This window comes from Theropithecus gelada, chromosome 9 (assembly GCF_003255815.1).
Source record: "Theropithecus gelada isolate Dixy chromosome 9, Tgel_1.0, whole genome shotgun sequence".
Taxonomy (NCBI): domain Eukaryota; kingdom Metazoa; phylum Chordata; class Mammalia; order Primates; family Cercopithecidae; genus Theropithecus; species Theropithecus gelada.
This window is the reverse complement of record NC_037677.1, coordinates 58,186,612-58,205,163: the sequence shown is the minus strand read 5'-3', so window position 1 is coordinate 58,205,163 and position 18,552 is coordinate 58,186,612. Positions and strand designations below refer to the sequence as shown.

At 39.0% G+C, this 18,552-nt stretch overlaps 1 protein-coding gene across 2 annotated transcripts in view; it reads left to right on the top strand.

Moving 5' to 3' along the window:
- LRMDA (leucine rich melanocyte differentiation associated) overlaps window positions 1-18,552 on the top strand; it is a 1,136,440-nt gene that overhangs the window by 355,453 nt on the left and 762,435 nt on the right. Inside the window, exon 1 of one of the 2 annotated variants that reach the window (XM_025397504.1) lies at window positions 140-399. The exons of the other annotated variant lie outside the window; for it this stretch is intronic. Coding sequence (XP_025253289.1) covers window positions 353-399 — 47 coding nt within the window. The 5' untranslated portion in view covers window positions 140-352. Of the gene's footprint in view, window positions 1-139; window positions 400-18,552 lie in introns of those variants that run through there. 2 annotated transcript variants of the gene reach the window in all.

Here is an 18,552-nt window from a genome sequence, read left to right as displayed (position 1 = left end):
GTTAGGAACGGCATGTTCTGAGCTCCTTTTGACTTCTAGTCCTCGCTGCCCATGCAGTTCCAAATAGCGTCAACATAAAGCCAGGCACTTGTGAGAAGGAGACTGGGGCGAAACTGCAAGCAGATGCCTTTTGCTGACTGTTGAAGAAAGGATCTGGCTGAGAGACCCGCAACTTTTACTTGTTGAGAGCCTTTAGCCAGCGCCGGCGTACATGTGTTTTAGTTTTATTCTTTTTCCCTTGCCCCCAGAGCTGTGGAGTACCTGCTGTTGCTCTCATGCCTCTTGCCAACAGTGGCATCTGCTTAGTGTAGCCATCAAGAATTTGAATGTCAATATCTTTGCCTTGAAATGAATGGAAAAGTATTTGTCACTCAGCGGCAATCATTCTTCAAATAAAAGGTTAGCCAGACAGGGCCCTTAATCAAAGAGTCGGTCTTTTCTGTCAGCAGTGCCTTTTAAATAGCAATGATGAAGGCTGGCTGTCAGGGTAGGACTTGATGAGCGAGATGATTGATCTGCATAAATCATTTTCTTTTAACATTGTCAGTGAAGAGTAAATTGGTGGGACATTTTGGGTATTAGCTGTGTTGAAATTAATATGCAGTATCCTAGGTGTGTCCTCGATCACATAGTCCTCGTAAAAGAAGGTAGAAATTAAAAGGAGGCTTTTAGGCATCCATTGTTCTAACAAGAAAGTTGCACCATTCTTACTGCTGTGGTCATCATCTTGCATGCTAAATTCGGAAGTTGAATGTGTAGCACATTTTACAAGCTCCAAAAGGAATCTAGTTAATTTGGGAATTAGCTAGAGTCAGTAGCATTTAACAACCAGTAAATCTATAAAGACTTACTGCTCAGAGGCAAAAAAAAAAAAAAAAAAAAAAAAAAAAAAAGGTCTGAGAATGGTTTCTGGTTTTATAGGATAGGTTATCTAGTACCTAGCATGCTGTTGTAGAAATAGCCTCAGCTTTAGATGAGGTTTTGGCTGGAATCCACGTGCCATCCCTCCAAAGTGCGTCTCCTTGACTGTGATCAGTAAGTATTAACCTTTTTGAGTCTGTTTCTTTGTCTCTAAAAATGGGATTTCATTAGTTACCTTGGGTGGGTTTGCTTTTGATATTAAACAGAGCAAGCTAGGTGAGAGCACCAGGCACATTACTTGGGACATGGTGAGCAAGTGCTCAATAAATGTTCATCTTCTCCATTTCTTTCAATCAAGCGAAATGCCCCAAACCAGTCAAGATGTCAAGCTTAAGGATATGCCCTCATGGTCAAAATAAACAATACATTGCCTGGTTTGGGTCACTTCTGTATTTGCTGGAATATCTTATGGCCATTTTTATGTCAAAAACATATTTCAGCAGGGCAGAAGAAATACCTAATTGCTGAATGCTGAAAATAGGGAATGAGGTGGAAGGAATGGGAGAGAAATGTGGCCAAGGACACTTGATTTTTCTTACCATTACACTCTAGATTATGTGTCTGGGTTCATATTATTAAACTCTGGAGTGAACAAGTGAAACCAATCCATTATAGTGTTGGGATTAAAAGCAGGAGTGGTGGAGCCAGATGGCTCAGTTCAGATCCCAGATCTTCCACTTAATGACCCAATGTGACTGCAGGTAAGAGCGCTAATTGCCTCCCTGAGCTTGTTTTCTCACCTATAAAATAGGGATAGTAACAGTAGTTATCTTACAGTGTTGTTAGGATGATTGAATTAGTATATACAAAGCAAAGCATGTAAAAGAGTACCTGGTGTGTACACATTAACCATGATTACTGTGAATGGTTACTTGGTTAAGAAAGGTAGATAATGCTGGCCAGGCGCGACGGCTCATGCCTGTAATCCCAGCACTTTGGGAGGCTGAGGCGGGCGGATTACAAGGTCAGGAGATCGAGACCATCCTGGCTAACACGGTGGAACCCCGTCTCTACTAAAAATACAAAAAATTAGCTGGGCATAGTGGCGGGCACCTGTAGTCCCAGCTACTTGGGAGGCTGAGGCAGGAGAATGGTGTGAACCCAGGAGGCGGAGCTTTCAGTGAGCCAAGATTGCGCGACTGCACTCCAGCCTGGGAGACAGAGCCAGACTCTGTCTAAAAAAAAAAAAGAAGGAAAAGAAAGGTAGATAATGCTGAAATTCAAGTGGGTCAAAAGTCTCAAAGGAAGAAACATATTTAGATATAGAAATGCATGATAATGGTATACTGGAGTGAAATACTTGTTTCATTTTGGAGAAACTTGCCTGCTGGAGGAATTTCGAGCTAGGATGATTCTAAAATCATCCATATTGTAGCAAATAGGTTTTGTAGGGTCTTCGGGTAGTCTTTACTTGCCGTGTTGAATGTGGAGGTTAAAGGATCACAGTCTTCTCTAGCCAGATTCCCCATGCGCCTTCTGTAATGGTAAAGTTCACGTCAGTCGCTGCTTGTGGGTGTGAGGCGTGGACACACAGGAGCCTCTGTAACATGCATGTGGCATGCAACTGTGTGGGTTCCTGGAGATTATTGGAGATTTGCATTCTCTGCATTCTTAGAGATGAGAATTTGTTTTCCTCAACTTGCTTTTAGCTCAGCTGATGGGTTGTATGTGAGCTTTGTGCTCCTCTACTTCCCTGTCTTCTGAATTTATGCTATTTTGAGCTTTTGGTGTCCTGCATAATGAGAGAAGTTGGCAGAAGACAATTCCAGATAAACTTTCACCAAAACTAATGGTTCTGTGGAAGTCCTTGAAGGGGTGTGGAGGCAGCAAAGCTCACCCAATTCCCAGGTGGGCCCAGGGTGGAGATGTAAGACCTCACCAGTCTCCACCCTGTGGTAATGCCACAGTGAACACTGAGCATGGTCACCAGGCTGCTTTTGAGAAGAGACTGTGAAGCTGTCCTCCTGCAGGGACATGATGACTATATTTGAGAATTTCTGGAAAACTTTCTCTACCACTCTGGCTTGCAATGCTCTTGGGCTGCAGGGGTGGTAAAATTGTGCTGTTAGATTCATTCCTGATTCTGTCCTTATTAGATAAAGCATAGCCTGTGTTATCTAACTGGCTACTTAATGGAGTCCACACTAGGTGTGATATTCTGCTCAAGATTAATTTCGGATAATGAAGACCTGAAACAAGGTATTTAAGAGCCCCACTAATGTTTCATTTATAGCAATCTATCAAAACGATAGATATTTAGCCTTCTTTATTGGATATGAAACATTAACCTAAAGCCAGTGCTGCTTCCTGTGTTAAATACCAGTACCCCGCCCTTGATTTCATCAAACATCGTGAAAAATCTGCCACCACGTCCCAGAGAAGACATGTCATGGACTTAGCCTTAAGTTATGATTCTCTGGCACCTTGGACAACTGACCAACCCTAGCTTGGACCGTGCTTGGGCCTTTTTACATAATGAGTAGAATTCACAAACAAATACAGCACACGCTGTGTTCAAGGCCCACTAGACGTTGTGAGGGGGACACAAAGTGGACTCAATTTCACTGCATGCGAAATGTTGGAAAAGAGATATCTTAGCCGAAGCGGCAGGCTCATTACTCCCAGGTTGGTTATTACTTTTTTCAGTTATGAGCAGAAGAGGTCTAGAAAAATCTGGGCTGTTTCTCTTCATAACAGCTTCCCATTTAGGACGGTGTGAAAAGTGTGGGTTTCCATCAATTCTGATGAGTAGATAGAGTCCATTGCTCAGCCTTTAGGGGCTCCCCATTGTTCAGGAGCCAATAGTTGGGTATTTGGGGCTCCAGAACAAGTATCCCGGCACCTAAATGGTATCTAGCTAATATTTGTTGATGCATTTTTCTATGAAAAAATGATTGATTTCTACTTTTCATTTTCAAGATTAATACTCATGACTGTCCATTATTATCCTTTCCCCTCTCTAGTTTTCTTCTTTTTACTGTTTTTATTGTTCATTGGAAATATGTTGGTTTAGTACCAATTGTGTGCCATTTTCCTATATGGAATATATTCTTTCTGATTTTTTTCTGATTCAGATGGTATCTATTCTTCAGGGCCTGGCTGAAGACCCGTGTCTTCCTGACCATATTCTCTGTGCAGTTTTTCTTCTTTCCAGGAAGAATTTTGTTTTTCTTCTCTGAATTCATAAACATCAAGGTTTGAATATGCATCCAATGCTTGAACATACAGGGCAGTTCTCTAGATATTTTTATCTATGCGAAATTCATTTTCCTTTTAGGTTACAGCATCTTTAAGAATAGGGACCTATGCTTAATATCTCTTGCATAGCACACACACTACTTTTGGGCACACAGGATGTACTAAAAGCCTAGTGACTTGACCTGGTCCACAAGGATGAATCCTAAATGGACTTGGCAGTAATTTTGTGTGAGGAAAGGCAGAGGAATCACACAATTGATTTTACAGTGTGTCTCTCTCAGTGTAGTGTTTATGACCACCTTGGAGAATGTGAATGAAGCCCCAACTAGATTTGTCTGTGCTGTCCCCAAGGACTTAACCACCATGTTGCTGTTTGCAGCTCTCTCTGATAGTGCACTGGGGTCTATAGACTTGTGTGTCTCCATCTTTTCCGGCTCTTCCGCATGCTTGGTGGTGGTTCGATATTCTGTTTTGTACTTCTTTGATACCGTCTCTGGGGTCCCCTTAATTGGGACACCTTAATCAGGGAGTCCCTGCTACCTGGGCAGGGGGCTGAAGTCCTGCTGCTTTCCCTCCCCATTGTCAGGCTTTCTGGGTGTTTCCTGGGTTGGAGACGTCAGCCTGGCGGCATAGCCTGTGCTTTCCCCATTACTTTTTGTATGTTTCACCTAAGGCTTATCTCAGGAGGCACCTGAATCTTATTTGGCCAGAAATCTTTTTGGCAATTGGTGAACTTGGTTGGATTCCAGTCTGTCCCTTTCATTGTCAGGACATACCCACGGTGTTGATTTGTGTGCCAGGCCTGTCATTTCTCTTTGTCTCCCTCAGACCCCCTGCCCTCATGACTTGTGGATACTATTGCCAAATTCAAGGGCCCAACCCCTTGACCCTTAAACATCTTTGCCTTTTAAATTTTGTAAATAATACTGGAACAAAACATTTTTATTATAACAGACACAAGTAATAGAAATGTTGTAGCAAAGTCTGAAGGTCTCTGTTTTAAGTAGTGTGTAATAGAAAACCAAAATAACAGGTGGGTACGGTGGTTTGCGCCTGTAATCCCAGCACTTTGGAAAGCTGAGTGAGTGGATCACTTGAGGTCAGGAGTTCGAGACCAGCCTGGCCAACATGGTGAAACCCTGTCTCTTCCAAAAAATACAAAAATTAGGCAGGCGTGGTGGTGCACACTTGTAGTCTCAGCTACTTAGGAGGCTGAGACAGAAGAATCGCTTGAACCCAGGAAGTGAAAGTTGCAGTGAGCCAAGATTGTGCAGCTGCACTCCAGCCTAGGCTACAGAGTGAGACACTGTCTTTAAAACAAACAAACAAGCAAACAAAAAGGCCAGGCGCGGTGGCTCACGCCTGTAATCCCGCACTTTAGGAGGACCAGGTAGGTGGATCATGAGGTCAAGAGATCGAGACCATCCTGGCCAACATGGTGAAACCCCTTCTCTACTAAAAATACAAAAATTAGCTGGGTGAGGTTGTGGACGCCTGTAATCCCAGCTACTTGGGAGGCTGAGGCAGGAGAATCGCTTGAACCCAGGAGGCGGAGGTTGCAGTGAGCTGAGATCATGCCACTCCACTCCAGCCTGGCAACAGAGCGAGACTCGTCTCGGAAACAAGAAAATCAAAATAACAGTGGCTTAAAATGGGAGTTTTAGTTTCTTTTACAAAAAGGAGCAGATCCAGCCTCTTGTGTTAGCTTCCTGAGGTCAACAGAGACAAGGCTTCTCCTGTCTTTCTGTATCAACATCCTTAGCTGTGGCTTTCATTTTCTAAGATACTTCATGATACAAGGTAACTGCTGGAGTTCCAGTCATATCATCCAAGTTTTAAGCAGGAAGGAAGAAGAAGGCGAGAGGAAAAGAAAAAGCACATGCTAACTAGTTGTCCGTCCCATTTTTATGCAGGGACTAATCTGTTTACATTGCTCAGCACTAGCCAGTCATGTGCTAAAGCCAGCTCACCCTAGGTTATGAATGCCAATTGTTACATTCGCCAGAGTTTTTGCAAGCCCGTTGACCTGAGTTTGGTAGCTTGAAATTGGCCATAGTTTTTACCCAAGAGAAACTGGTGTAAGAGAGAGCTGTTTGTTAACCATTTACGAGACACAGCTGTTCCTGGCTGTAGGGCAGGCAAGGAAATGTAGTTTTTAACCTGGTGCATTGCCACACATAAAGAAGAAGGGAAAGTGATAATGGATAAGAAAACACTGTTTGCTACGTTCTCCCCACTTTGTATTCCATAGACTGGATCTGCTTCCCCTATTTAGGTTGTTAACTCTTGTCTCCTTTTCAAATTATGCAACAGTCAACATATTTTTACATTTGTGTTTCTGCACATGAACCAGCATTTGTGGACAATAGCTTCTTTGAGGTAGATTTGCCAGGTCAAAGGGTATGTGCCCTCTGCTTAACTCTTTATAAAGAACACTCACCAGATGTCTGGTCTGTTTCCTCCTAATGTAGTGTAGTGGTGATGAGCATGGATTTTGGAATCAGACACACAGGGTGTGAACACTCATTCAGACACTTGTAGCTGTGTGACTTTGGCCAACTTACTTAACCTCTGTAAGTGTCAATTTTTTTTCCCTGTAAAATGGCAGTGGGGGATACCATCTGCCCCTATAGGGTTTTATGACAATGAAATGAGATTGTGACTACATGTCACATACAGCAGAGCCTGGCAGGTTGTAAACCCACAATAAATAGTTATCAGGGGCTTCTGTTCGTGGAAAGATACACATGTGTGCAACATACAGTGAGAAGAATGAAAACATGAAACTGGGCCTTGAACATTACATGTAGGATCGATATGAGTTGTAGAGGTGAGCAGAGTCAGATAGGAAAGCAATGGACGTTTAATGTACAAACTGGAAAATTATTCATTTCACTGACCCCATGGGTAGGTGTGTAAGCTAATTGATGGTGAGAAAAATCCCAAAGTAAACCAGGAATGTCTCTAATTCGTAAGTGTATATTACAAATATATTTAAAATCATCTTTATGACAATTCAGTTACGTTTCTTTAGCACATCAGATGCTTTAGTTGTGGAACTTGACAGAAATCAACATAAATGTTCTTTTTCTCTCCCAACTATATTGAACATTGCACAGATGTGTAGTTAAGTATTTATTATGAACATGCAAATATTGATGTCCCCAAGGCCCATTCTTTGATTTTCAAACTGCTGTTGCTATATTTGGAATTGTTGATTAATACGGGTCTTTGCTCTGACACACAGCATGTCTGGTTTCAGGACCTCTGAGAGCAGCATAAAGAAGAAAAGAGAAGCTGAGGCTTGATATTGATAGGGATGGACAATAATTGAAGACGTGAGTGGCTTTGGGAAAATGGCAGCAGGCAACCAAATATATGAGATGGTTAAGGATATGCCTAGCACAGAACTTTGAACAGGTAGATTTTCAGTAAATCTTCGCTCATTTAAAGAGGCAGAAGCTATGGAGAAAAAACAATCATAATGAAAGAATTATTTTAATACTAGTCTAGAACAATATTTCTTTTTTTCGTTTTTCTTTTTCTTTTTTTTATTGAAACGGAGTCTCACTGTGTTGCCCAGGCTAGAGTGCAGTGGCATGATTTTGGCTCACTGCCAGCTCCGCCTCCTGGGTTCGCGCCATTCTCCTGCCTCAGCCTCCCAAGTAACTGGGACTACAGGCACCCACCACCATGCCCGACGAATTTTTTGTATTTTTAGTAGAGACAGAGTTTCACCATGTTAGCCAGGATGGTCTCGATCTCCTGACCTCGTGATCTACTCGCCTTGGCCTCCCAAAGTGCTGGGATTACAGACGTGAGCCACTGCACGTGGCGTAGAACAAGATTTCTTAATTTTGGCCCTATTGACATTTTTGGCTAGATAATTCTGTGCTGTGGGGGCCGTCCTGTGCATTGTAGGGTATTGAGTTACATCCTTGGCTACCCACTAGGTCCCAGTTGCATGATCCTCCTCAAGTTATGATCACAAAAAATGTCTCTGGACCTTGCTAAATGTCTGGGTGCAGGGCAGAATCACTCCTAATTGAGAACTACTGGTCTAGAAGAAAGGAAAATTAGATAATATAAAGTAAACAACAATTACGTGCTAGACATTTAACCCATTGAGTCCTTGCCACAAGCCTGAATTGCAGATGTTGCTAAAATTATTTTTGTGGAAAGAGAGGTGGGATTCAATGAAGCTAAGAACATGACCCCAGGTTGGACAGATGGGGTCTGAGTCCAAATGTGATGTTCTTTTCCTTGTATTCCTCTCCTTCCTAACTGTATGACGTAAACGTAAAGTATCACAAGAGCTTATGCTGCTCCTCTTCTTGGTGCCAAGCTTGGACTTCACTTTCTTATGAAAAGCAAATGCAGTTTTCAAAGAATCATGGACAACTTATATTTGGGTGATTGATCTGATTTGGCATATGTTTTGTGGAGAACGTGAACCAATCTATTCCCCAATGGAGAGCTGTTGATAAACAAAGAGATATGTAGTCTTCTTAGCATTTCAAGGACTGTGAGTCTCCAGAGAAAACTCAAACCAGGTCCAAGGGGAGTTACTCTAGGACAGGAGCTATCTAAGAACTGTGATATCCTCTATGGGAAAGGTGACTTTCGTTGTGATGGTTCTTGCAAATATTTCTGAAACCAAATGGGGTTTTCTTCTGGGGAACACTGAGATCAACTCTTTGCCTATTTGCTCCTCTTGCAGTTAATGTAACAGGTTTAAAACTCTGGTCTCAGCAGAAGGGGCTTCATTCTGAGCTATGGGGGCTAATTCTGTGCAGTGCAGTGTGGGGACAGAGCATCCCACTTTTCACTGTTTGGTGAGGCACTGGCCCTTAGAGGAGAATTTTGGGGTATGCAGCTAATTGTTCTAATTATGTAGTAGTAAAAATTATACCCTCCTGTAGCTGCATGCGAATAGTGTACTAGAGTGCTTTCTTAAAAGAGTTGGGGTGGGGTTGGGGGCCTCAGGAAATGAAGGGATAAAATTATTGTTAATTCCACCCCCTTGTTATACCATCAAGAGAATATAAACCAATAAAATAACTAAATGTTGGCAATCCTTAAAATTCCATAAGCAGTAATAAAGAAAAACTGAAACTATATTGATATACAACCAAACAAGGTAATTATCATTATTTTTAAATAAAGTCATTTATCATCAATAAATACCAAGGGGAATAGGAAAAATTACAAGCGCAACAATGCCATCTTCCATAATTATACCTATTAACAATTTAAAGCATAATTATGTTAGGGAGAAAAACTTTTAGGAAAGCTTTGTGCTGTTTTCTCCACAGAAAAGTCAAATTCTCACATTCCCAGATATTCAGGATTTTCTAAACATTTCGGAATGATTGGTTATGCTTGTCCCAACCTACAGTAGCTCATTTCTAAGGATCTTTCTAATAATTCAGGCCTTTCCTGCCTCTTCATTACCAGATTTGTCATCAGCCCTGGAGGAAGGGCTGGGATTCAGGAAAAAGGTATATATGGTAATAATCTGACCACTTCCTAAATGTCACTGGTCAAGAGGACTTTGTTTAGTTGAAAAGCTGATTTTGGGATTCCAGGATCTTATTTATTTTATCTGAATTAACCCCAGTTAGCAGCTGCTATTTCCTAAATGACTGTGTTCCAGGGCTTGGGGTTACAGAAAGAAATGAGGTACTGGTGTTTTTGTTTGTTTGTTTGTTTGAGATGGAGTCTCACTCTGTTGCCCAGGCTGGAGTGCAGTGGTGCGATCTTGGCTCACTGCAACCTCCGCCTCCCAGGCTCAAGTGAGTCCCCTGCCTCAGCCTCCTGAGTAGCTGGGATTACAGATGCACGCCACCACACCTGGCGAATTTTTGTATTTTTAGTAGAGACGGGGTTTCACCATGTTGGCCAGGCTGGTCTCGATCTCCTGACCTCATAATCTGCCCGCCTCGGCCTCCCAAAGTGCTGGAATTAAAGGCGTGAGCCACCACATCCAACTGGCATATTTTTTTAAACCATTGAACACCTTACATTCCCAAAGGGAAGCAGACCTGTGTGCCTATAGTGGCGAACAGCAGGGTGATTTAAGAGTATGCCTCAGAGCCCACTAGCCAACCTGGGGTCATAGGCCAGTTCTGCAACTGATCACTTATGGGACCTTGTACAAATTAATTAATGTTCATATACCTCTGTGTCCTTATCCACAAAAGAAAAAATGGTAATAATATCTGCTTGTAGGTTGTTAGGAGGAGTACATGAGTTGATATATGAAAAGTGCTTAGAAAACTGCCTGGCACCTGGTGAGTGCTATATAAGTTAGCAGTCATTTAACCTGATGGGTTGAAGTCCTGTGACTTGGTACTTTGGTTCCAGTCTGATAGCAGCGGTTGGCATAGTTTGATAGTTTGGGTCTGGTGCAATAGCATGCTGGTGGTCATGAAAGGCTCTGTGGACAAGAGAATGACTGTCCTGAGTCTGAAAGGGTGAGAATAATAGGAGAAAGTATTCCATACAGGGAAAACCACAGGAGCAAAGGGATAGCATTCAGAAACAGTATGATGTGCCTGGCTCTTTATAAGCTATATTCTTAGAGCCTGGCACAATTGAGCTGGTGGCAGAGAGAGAGGAGGCTGCAGTAGCTGGCAGAGTCTGGTCACAGAGGCTTGAGTTTTTCTTGAGGACAGGAGAGCCCTGTTGAAGGATATTCACTGTGAAGGTGATGGTTAGTCAGATTTCCAGTCTAGATCCATTAGGAAAGCAGTGTACTGGGTTGTTCTAACAAGTGAGAGGGGAGCCAAAGGGAAGGGTTAGGGGCAACTTTCGGAATTTTTATGATTCAGACTTCTACCCAGTAGGGCAATATTTCAGCAGGGTTACGCATGTTTGTTGGAAATGAACACCTGGACTGATTGATTCTCAGTTTAATTGTGGTAGTCATTAGTGCTATTTGGCAAATATCCCAGTTCTCCACTTTCAGGCACATGTATAAACAAATGGTAGGATTGTATTTTCTGGTCCCCTTGTGTGAATGGGGTCACATGAATAGTTCTGGTCCAGGAGTTGTAAGAAAAGTGATATGTTACTTTGCAACCACATCACTGAGTTGTTGCTGAAAGATCTTTCAGAGCTTGCTCTTTTCCCTCTGTCACAGTGACTAGTATCGTTCCAGATAGAGTTGGCTCCATCAGCTGGGTCCTGCAGTGCAGATGACATGGGGCAGAACTCCCAGCTGACTCTTGATTAACATGGAGCAGGAGTGAGAAATAAACTGTTACGGTTTTTAAGTCAGGGGTCAGCACACTTTTTCTGTAAAGGGCCAGATAGAAAATATTTTAGGCTTTTCGTTTATGGGCCTTACAGTATCTGTCACAACAACTCAACTCTGTCCCTGTAGTGGGAAAACAGCCACAGGAAATATGTGCACACATGGGCATGGCTATGTTCCAATCAACTTTTATTTACACAAACGGGCAGCAGGCTGCAGTTGACCGGCACACTGACTCCTACTTAAGGCACTATGGTTTGGGGGCTATTTGTTACCACCACATAATCAAGCTATTCCTGACTGATACTTTGCCCAACTAGCTTTTCTTTTTAAATACAGGTAAAATTTACATAGAGTGAAATGCACAGATCTTATGTGTGTTATTCAATGATGTTTATAAATGATGCTATGTGATGTTGAATAAATATATGCATATTAAGTATATGCTTTATTATGTATCATAAAACTATTCCATTTTATGAATACATAATTCATTTTCTTGTTGTTGGGAATTTGGACTATTTATAGCTTTTGGTCATTATGGATAAAGCTATGAGCATTCATGTGAAAATCTGTGTAGATCTAGATTTTTATTTGTCTTGGATAAATAGCTAGGAGTATAACTGCTAGGTCCTGGAGGGGGTGGGTAGATATAGGTTTAAATTTATGAAAACTGGCAAACAGCTTTTCATTGTGATTGTACCATTTATACTTCCAACAGGAATGTTTGAGAGATCTAGCTACTCTACATCCTCTCCAACAGTTAGTGTTGTCAGACTTTTGACTATATTTATTCTATTAGGTATGAAATGGTATCTCACTGTGGTTTTACTCTGTGTCTTCCTGATCACTAATGATGCTGAATGTATTTTCATGAGTTTACTGCCATTTGTATATCAACTTTTGTAAACAGACTGTTCAAGTATTTTGCCCATTTAAAAAACTGATTTCTGGTCATAAGTCTTTTGTCAGATATCTATATATCTACATCCTGTGTCTATATTTATTTATTTCAAATTTTTCTTCCAGTTTTTGAGTTGTCCTTTCACTTCTTTAATGGTGCCTTTTGATAAGCAGAAGGTTTTATTTTGATAAATACCTATTTATCATTTTTGTTGTTGTTGTTAATGCTTTCTGTATCCTAAGAAATCCTTGCCTTCCTTGGGGTTATGAGATATTCTCTATTTCCTTTTATTAGCTTGAGTTTTGACTTTTATGTTTAGGTCTTTGATCCATGTTGAATTAATTCTCATGTAGGAGAGTTAAGAATTGAGATTCTGGCCGGGTGCAGTGGCTCACACCTGTAATCCCAGCACTTTGGGAGGCTGAGGCAGGTGGATCATGAGATCAGGAGTTCGAGACCAGCCTGACCAACATGGTGAAACCCCATCTGTACTAAAAATACAAAAATTCGCTGGGCATGGTGGTGCATGCCTGTAATCCCAGGTATTCAGGAGGCTGAGGCAGGAGAATTGCTTGGACCTGGGAGGCAGAGGTTGCAGTGAGCCAAGATTGCACCACTGCATTCCAGCCTGGGCAACAGAGCAAGATTCCATCTCAAAATTAAAATAAAATAAACATAAAATAAAAGAAGAAAAAGAATTGAGAGTCATTGTTTTTCCATATGTGTATCTAGTTGTTTCAGTTCCATTTATTATTTTCAACTATACTTCCCCCCTTCAATTATTTTGGAAACTTTATCAAAAATCAGTTGGCCATGAATGTGTGCATCCATTATTGCATTATCTGCTCTGATCCATTGACCGATTTTTCTACCTTTATGCAATTACCACACTGTCTTGACTACTGTAGCTTTATAGTAAGGATTTAAATTAAGGAGTATGAGTCCTTCAAATTTGTATTTCTTTTCAAGCATCTTTCACCTGTTCTAGGTCCTTTGGGTTTCCATATAAATTGAGAACCACCCTGTCAATTAAAAAAGCCTGTGGGGTTTTGATTGGGATTGTATTGACTCTATCAATTTGTGGAATGTTGATATCTTAATATTAAGTCTTTCAATCCATAAATGTATTATATCTTTCCATGTATTCAGGTGTTTTGTGTTTTCTTAGTGGAGGTCTGGTACAACTGTAATTACTTTTATTATTAATTTGTTTTTGATGCTATTATAAATGGAATTTAAAAAAAAATCATTTTCCACTTCATTGCTTCTAGTACATAGCAATATTGATTTTTGTATATTAACTTTATATCTAGCAACCTTGCTAAAGTCACTTACTAGTTCTAGTATTTGGTTTTTAAATTCATCAGGAGGTTTTGTGTAAGCTATTACATTGTCTAGAGATAAAAAGTTTACCTCTTACTTCCCAATTGTATGTATTTTTTTTATTGTTCTTGTCTTACTGCCCTGGCGAGAGGTTCCAGTACAATGATGAACAGAAGAGGTGAAAACAGACATCTTTGCCTCATTCTTAGTATTAGAAGGAAAGTTTTTACTATTTTATCACATGTATTATCTTTGGTGTAGATATTCTTACATGCTTTTTATCAGCTTGAGGAAGTTCCCTTATATTCCTAGTTTATCAAGAACGGGTATTGACTTTTTCTGGTACTTTTCAGCTTCTATTGATTATACGGGTTTTCTCCTTTGTTCTGTTATTAATAATATGGTAAAAGCAATTTGTTGATTTTCAAATGTTAAACTCACCTTGCAGTTCTCAGATAAGCATTACTTGGTCATCATGTATTATCCTTTTTGTATATTTCTAGATACAATTTGACTATTACTATTATTATTATTACTATTATTGAGATAGAGTTTTGTCGCCCAGGCTGGAGTGCAGAGGCGTGATCTCAGCTCACTGCAATCTCTGCCTCCTGGGTTCAAGCGATTCTGCTGCCTCAGCTTCCCAGTTAGCTGAGATTACAAATGCCCATCACCATGCCTGGCTAATTATAATATTTTTAGTAGAGATGGGGTTTCCCCATGTTGGCCAGGCTTTGCCTGACCTCAGGTGATCCACATGCCTTGGCCTCCCAAAGTGCTGGGATTACAGGCATGAGGCACTGTGCCCAGCCAATTTGATAATATTTTGTTAAAGATTTTTTTAGTCTATGTTCATGATAAAAAATTGTGGTAATTTTCTTTTCTTGTAATATTTTTGTAAGATTTAAGTATAAGGGTTATCTACTGGCCTCAAGGTGAACTGGAAAGTGTTCCTTCCTCCTCTGGGCTCTGAAAGAGTTTGTGTAGTTTTGGTATTTTTTTTCTTAAGTTTTTGGTAGAATTCACCAATTAAACCCTTTGGGCCTGTCAATTTTCTTTGCAGAAGGTTTTAAAAATTATTATAACTTTAATTTCTTTAATAAATATGGGGTGACTGAAATTTTCTATTTCTTCTTGTGTCAGTTTTGTTAATTTTTCAAAGAATTTGTTTACCTAAATTTTTGAATGTATTGGCATAGAGTTATTTATAGTGTTTCCATATTATCTTTTTAATATCTGTAGGCTCTGCCATGATACCATTTTTCATTTCTGAATTGTTATTTTAGAAGTTTTCTCTTAACTAGTCTTGCTAGGGAGTTGACAATATTTTTAGCAGCTTTATTTGAGGTATAATTTGCATTACATAAAATTATTTTAAGCATGTTGTTCAGTGATTTTTTAAAAAATAAAATCACATAGTTACGCCACTATTACCACAATCCAATATTAGATTATTTCTATCACCCTTAAAATCCCTTATGTCCATTTGCTGTCACTCTCTGTTCCTACCCCCAACTCTAGATAACCAAAACAAGTTACTGTTCCAATTGATTTGCATTTTCTAGACATTCCGTACAAATGAAATAATACAATACATGGTCTTGTGTGTCTGGCTTCTTTCATTTAGCATAATGTTTTTGAGATTCATTCGTTTTGCAGCATGTATCAGTATTCTGTTCATTTTTATTGCTCCATAGTGTTTTATTGCATGGCACATTTAGTTTGTTCATTTGTCAGTTGATGATGAACAATGCTGCTGTAAATGTTCACATATAAGTCTTGTGTTGACATATATTTCACTTCATTTGGATACATACCTTTGAGTCAAATTGCTGCTAGACTGAATTCTAAAATGACTGCATCTTATACTTATGCCATCAGTGTATGAAGATTCCAATTTCTCTACATCCCCCCCAACATTTGTTTTTGACTATATATTTTTATTTTAGCCATTCTAGTGCATGTGACAGTGTATTTCACTGTGGTTTTAATTTGCATTTTTCTAATGACTAATAATATAGAACATGTCCATGTGCTAATTGGCTACTCATATATCTTTTTTCAAAAAACATTCAGATCCTTTGCCCCTTTTAAAACTTGAATTGTCTTTTTATTACTGAGTTACAAGTGTTCCTTGCATTTTTGTGGATACAATTCCTTTATAAAGTACAGTATATAGTTTGCAAATATTTTCTCCCAGCCTGTGGCTTATCTTTTCTTTATTTTTTGTAGTATGTTTTGAAGTGCAAAAGTTTTTAATATTGACAAAATCCAATTTATCCATTTTTTGCTTTTATAGATAATGCTTTTGGTATTATATATAAGAAATCTCTACCAAGGTCATGAAGATTTCTCTCCTAGGTTTATCAATATTATTAATGTTTCAAAAGAATCAGCTTTTGGCTTTGTTAATTTTCTCTATTGTTAGTCCAATTTTTATTTCATTGATTTTTCTTCTTTTTACTTACTTTGCTATTTTTCTAGCTTGTTAATATGGAAACTTGTGATTTTAAGCTTTTCATATTTTCTAATGTAAGCATTTAAAGCTATAATTTTTTGTTAAGTATAATTTGTGCTGCATCCATGGATAATGCTATGTTGTGTTTTTATTAATATAACATTACAAATGTTTTAAAAATTTTCTTGTGATTTCTTTTTACATCCCTGATGTTTTAGAAGTATATTGTTTAATTTTCAATTATATGTGTTTTCTAGATATCTTTTTTGTCAAGTTCTAACTTTATTCTATTGTTGACTCTTATATGATCACTATATACATTATATGTCTTGAAGCATCACTGTGTGCTCCATGAATATGTAAAATGGTTGTCAATTAAAAAAATTTAAAAAGAATTTAATATTTAGATATTTATTAGGACTTATTTTAATTATCATGGCATACGGTCTGTGTTTATGAATACATCTTGTGTACTTGAAAATGTGCATTGTGCAGTTTTTGGATATAGTGTTCTAAAAATATCAATTGGATTAATTTATTCAGTAATATGTTCACATCTACAGTATCTGTACTGGATTTTGTTTTATTAAAAGATTCTCTGAGTTCTGAGAGAGACATGTTTATTCTTTATCCACAGGCATGTTTATTCTTTACACAATTGTGGATTTACCAATTTCTTCTTTTAGCTCTGTCTAGTTTTTGTGTCATCTGTTTTCAAACTTTGCATTTAAGTGCACACATATTTATGATTTGTATGTCTTCCTGATTATCATAATGAAACAGCATGTTTAAACCTCCGATCATAGTCTCTGTCTTGAAGCTTACTTTGTCCAATATCAGTGTAGCCATACCAGCTTTTTTATGCGTACTTCTTTTGCAGCATATATGTGTTTTTTATCCTATTACTTTCAACCTAATTTGGTATTTATATTTTAAATGCATCCTTGTCGATTGCATTCAGTTGGATCTTGGTGTTTTATTCAGTTTGATTATCTTTTTCTTTTTTTCTTTTGAGACGGAGTCTTGCTCTGTGCCCAGGCTGGAGTGCATTGTTGCAATCTTGGCTCACTGCAACCTCTGCCTCCCGGGTTCAAGCGATTCTCCTGCCTCAGCCTCCCAAGTAGCTGGTTTTAGAGGTGTGCGTTACTATTCCTGGCTTTTTTTTTTTTTTGTATTTTTAGTAGAGATGGAGTTTCACCATGTTGACCAGGCTGGTCTCGAACTCCTGGCCTCAAGTGATCCACCTGCCTCGATGGAGTTTATGAAAATTTTTTGATCAGCATGTTGTTTTTTTCCCAAATTGAGGGGAATTTTGTCCATTATTTGTTCAAATACTGTTTTTGCCTTATTCTTCTCCCCCCAATTACACGTAGATTAGATCACTTGATATTTTTGTACATTTGACTGTAATTCTGTTATTTTGTTTTAATCTTTTTTTCTCCTCTCATTTCTTCAGATTGGATAAATACTGTGACTTCTTTTCAGGTATTATTGATCTTTCTTCAAGTTGAATGGTCCCTTTTTTCCCCTTGACATTTCCATTTGCTGTTAAGACCATTCAGTGAATTTTTCATTTCAAGTATTTTACCTTTCAATTACAGAATTTTGTTTGATGCTTTTTTATAGTTTAAAATTTTCTCTTCATATTCCCCTATTAGGACTCTCTTCCCTTGAGGTTCTTGAAAATATTTATTATAACTTTTTAAAAGTTCTTGTTTCCATATTCAAGCATTTGGGTTATCTCAAAATCTGTTTCTGTTGCTTGAGGTTTTTTTTTTTTTATTATGAGTCATATTTTTATGTTTCTTTGTATGTCTAGTATTTTTCATTGTGTTAATATGTTGCAAAGATTCTGAATTCTGTTATTTTCCTCTGAAAAGTTAAGATTTTGTTCTAGGTTAATTTTTGCACCTACTGACTGACTACCTTGAACTTGGGAAAGTTTGTACACTTTGTTAGGAAATCTCTGTTTCAATTTTGCAGTTCATCTTAGTGTAAAATTGTAATCCTAAGTCTTACCTGCACTTTAAGGTGTCTTCCTTCAGGGGTTTTCATGCAAAGCTCAAAATATTTACCAAGCCCCTTCACCATGTCAGAATTAAAACTCCAGACCTTGACTTTTAAATGATGGATGGCTTATGAAATATTTGGTAGCTTTTTCAGCCTTTCACCTGTTTGTTTCTGCCAGACTACTTGGACTTCCCTCAAGCATCTACTGTTCAGGGGTAAGCCCAGGATTTGTGAGGAGATGTTTGCAGATTTCTTCCCTCTGTCACCTGCTCTGTTCTGGTATTTCCCTTCACGATCTCCAACTGCTTTGGCATTCCTGACGTCTGGCTTTTCAAGGCAGTGAGACTGCAGCTTTTTCTTGAGTTCTGGCTGCTGTGTCCAGTGCAGACTCTGGAGTGGCCTCAAGGGGAAAAGCCATTTAAACATAGATATCACCCAATGTTGTTCTCTTCTTTTAAGGCCATTGGATTGTCTTCTGTT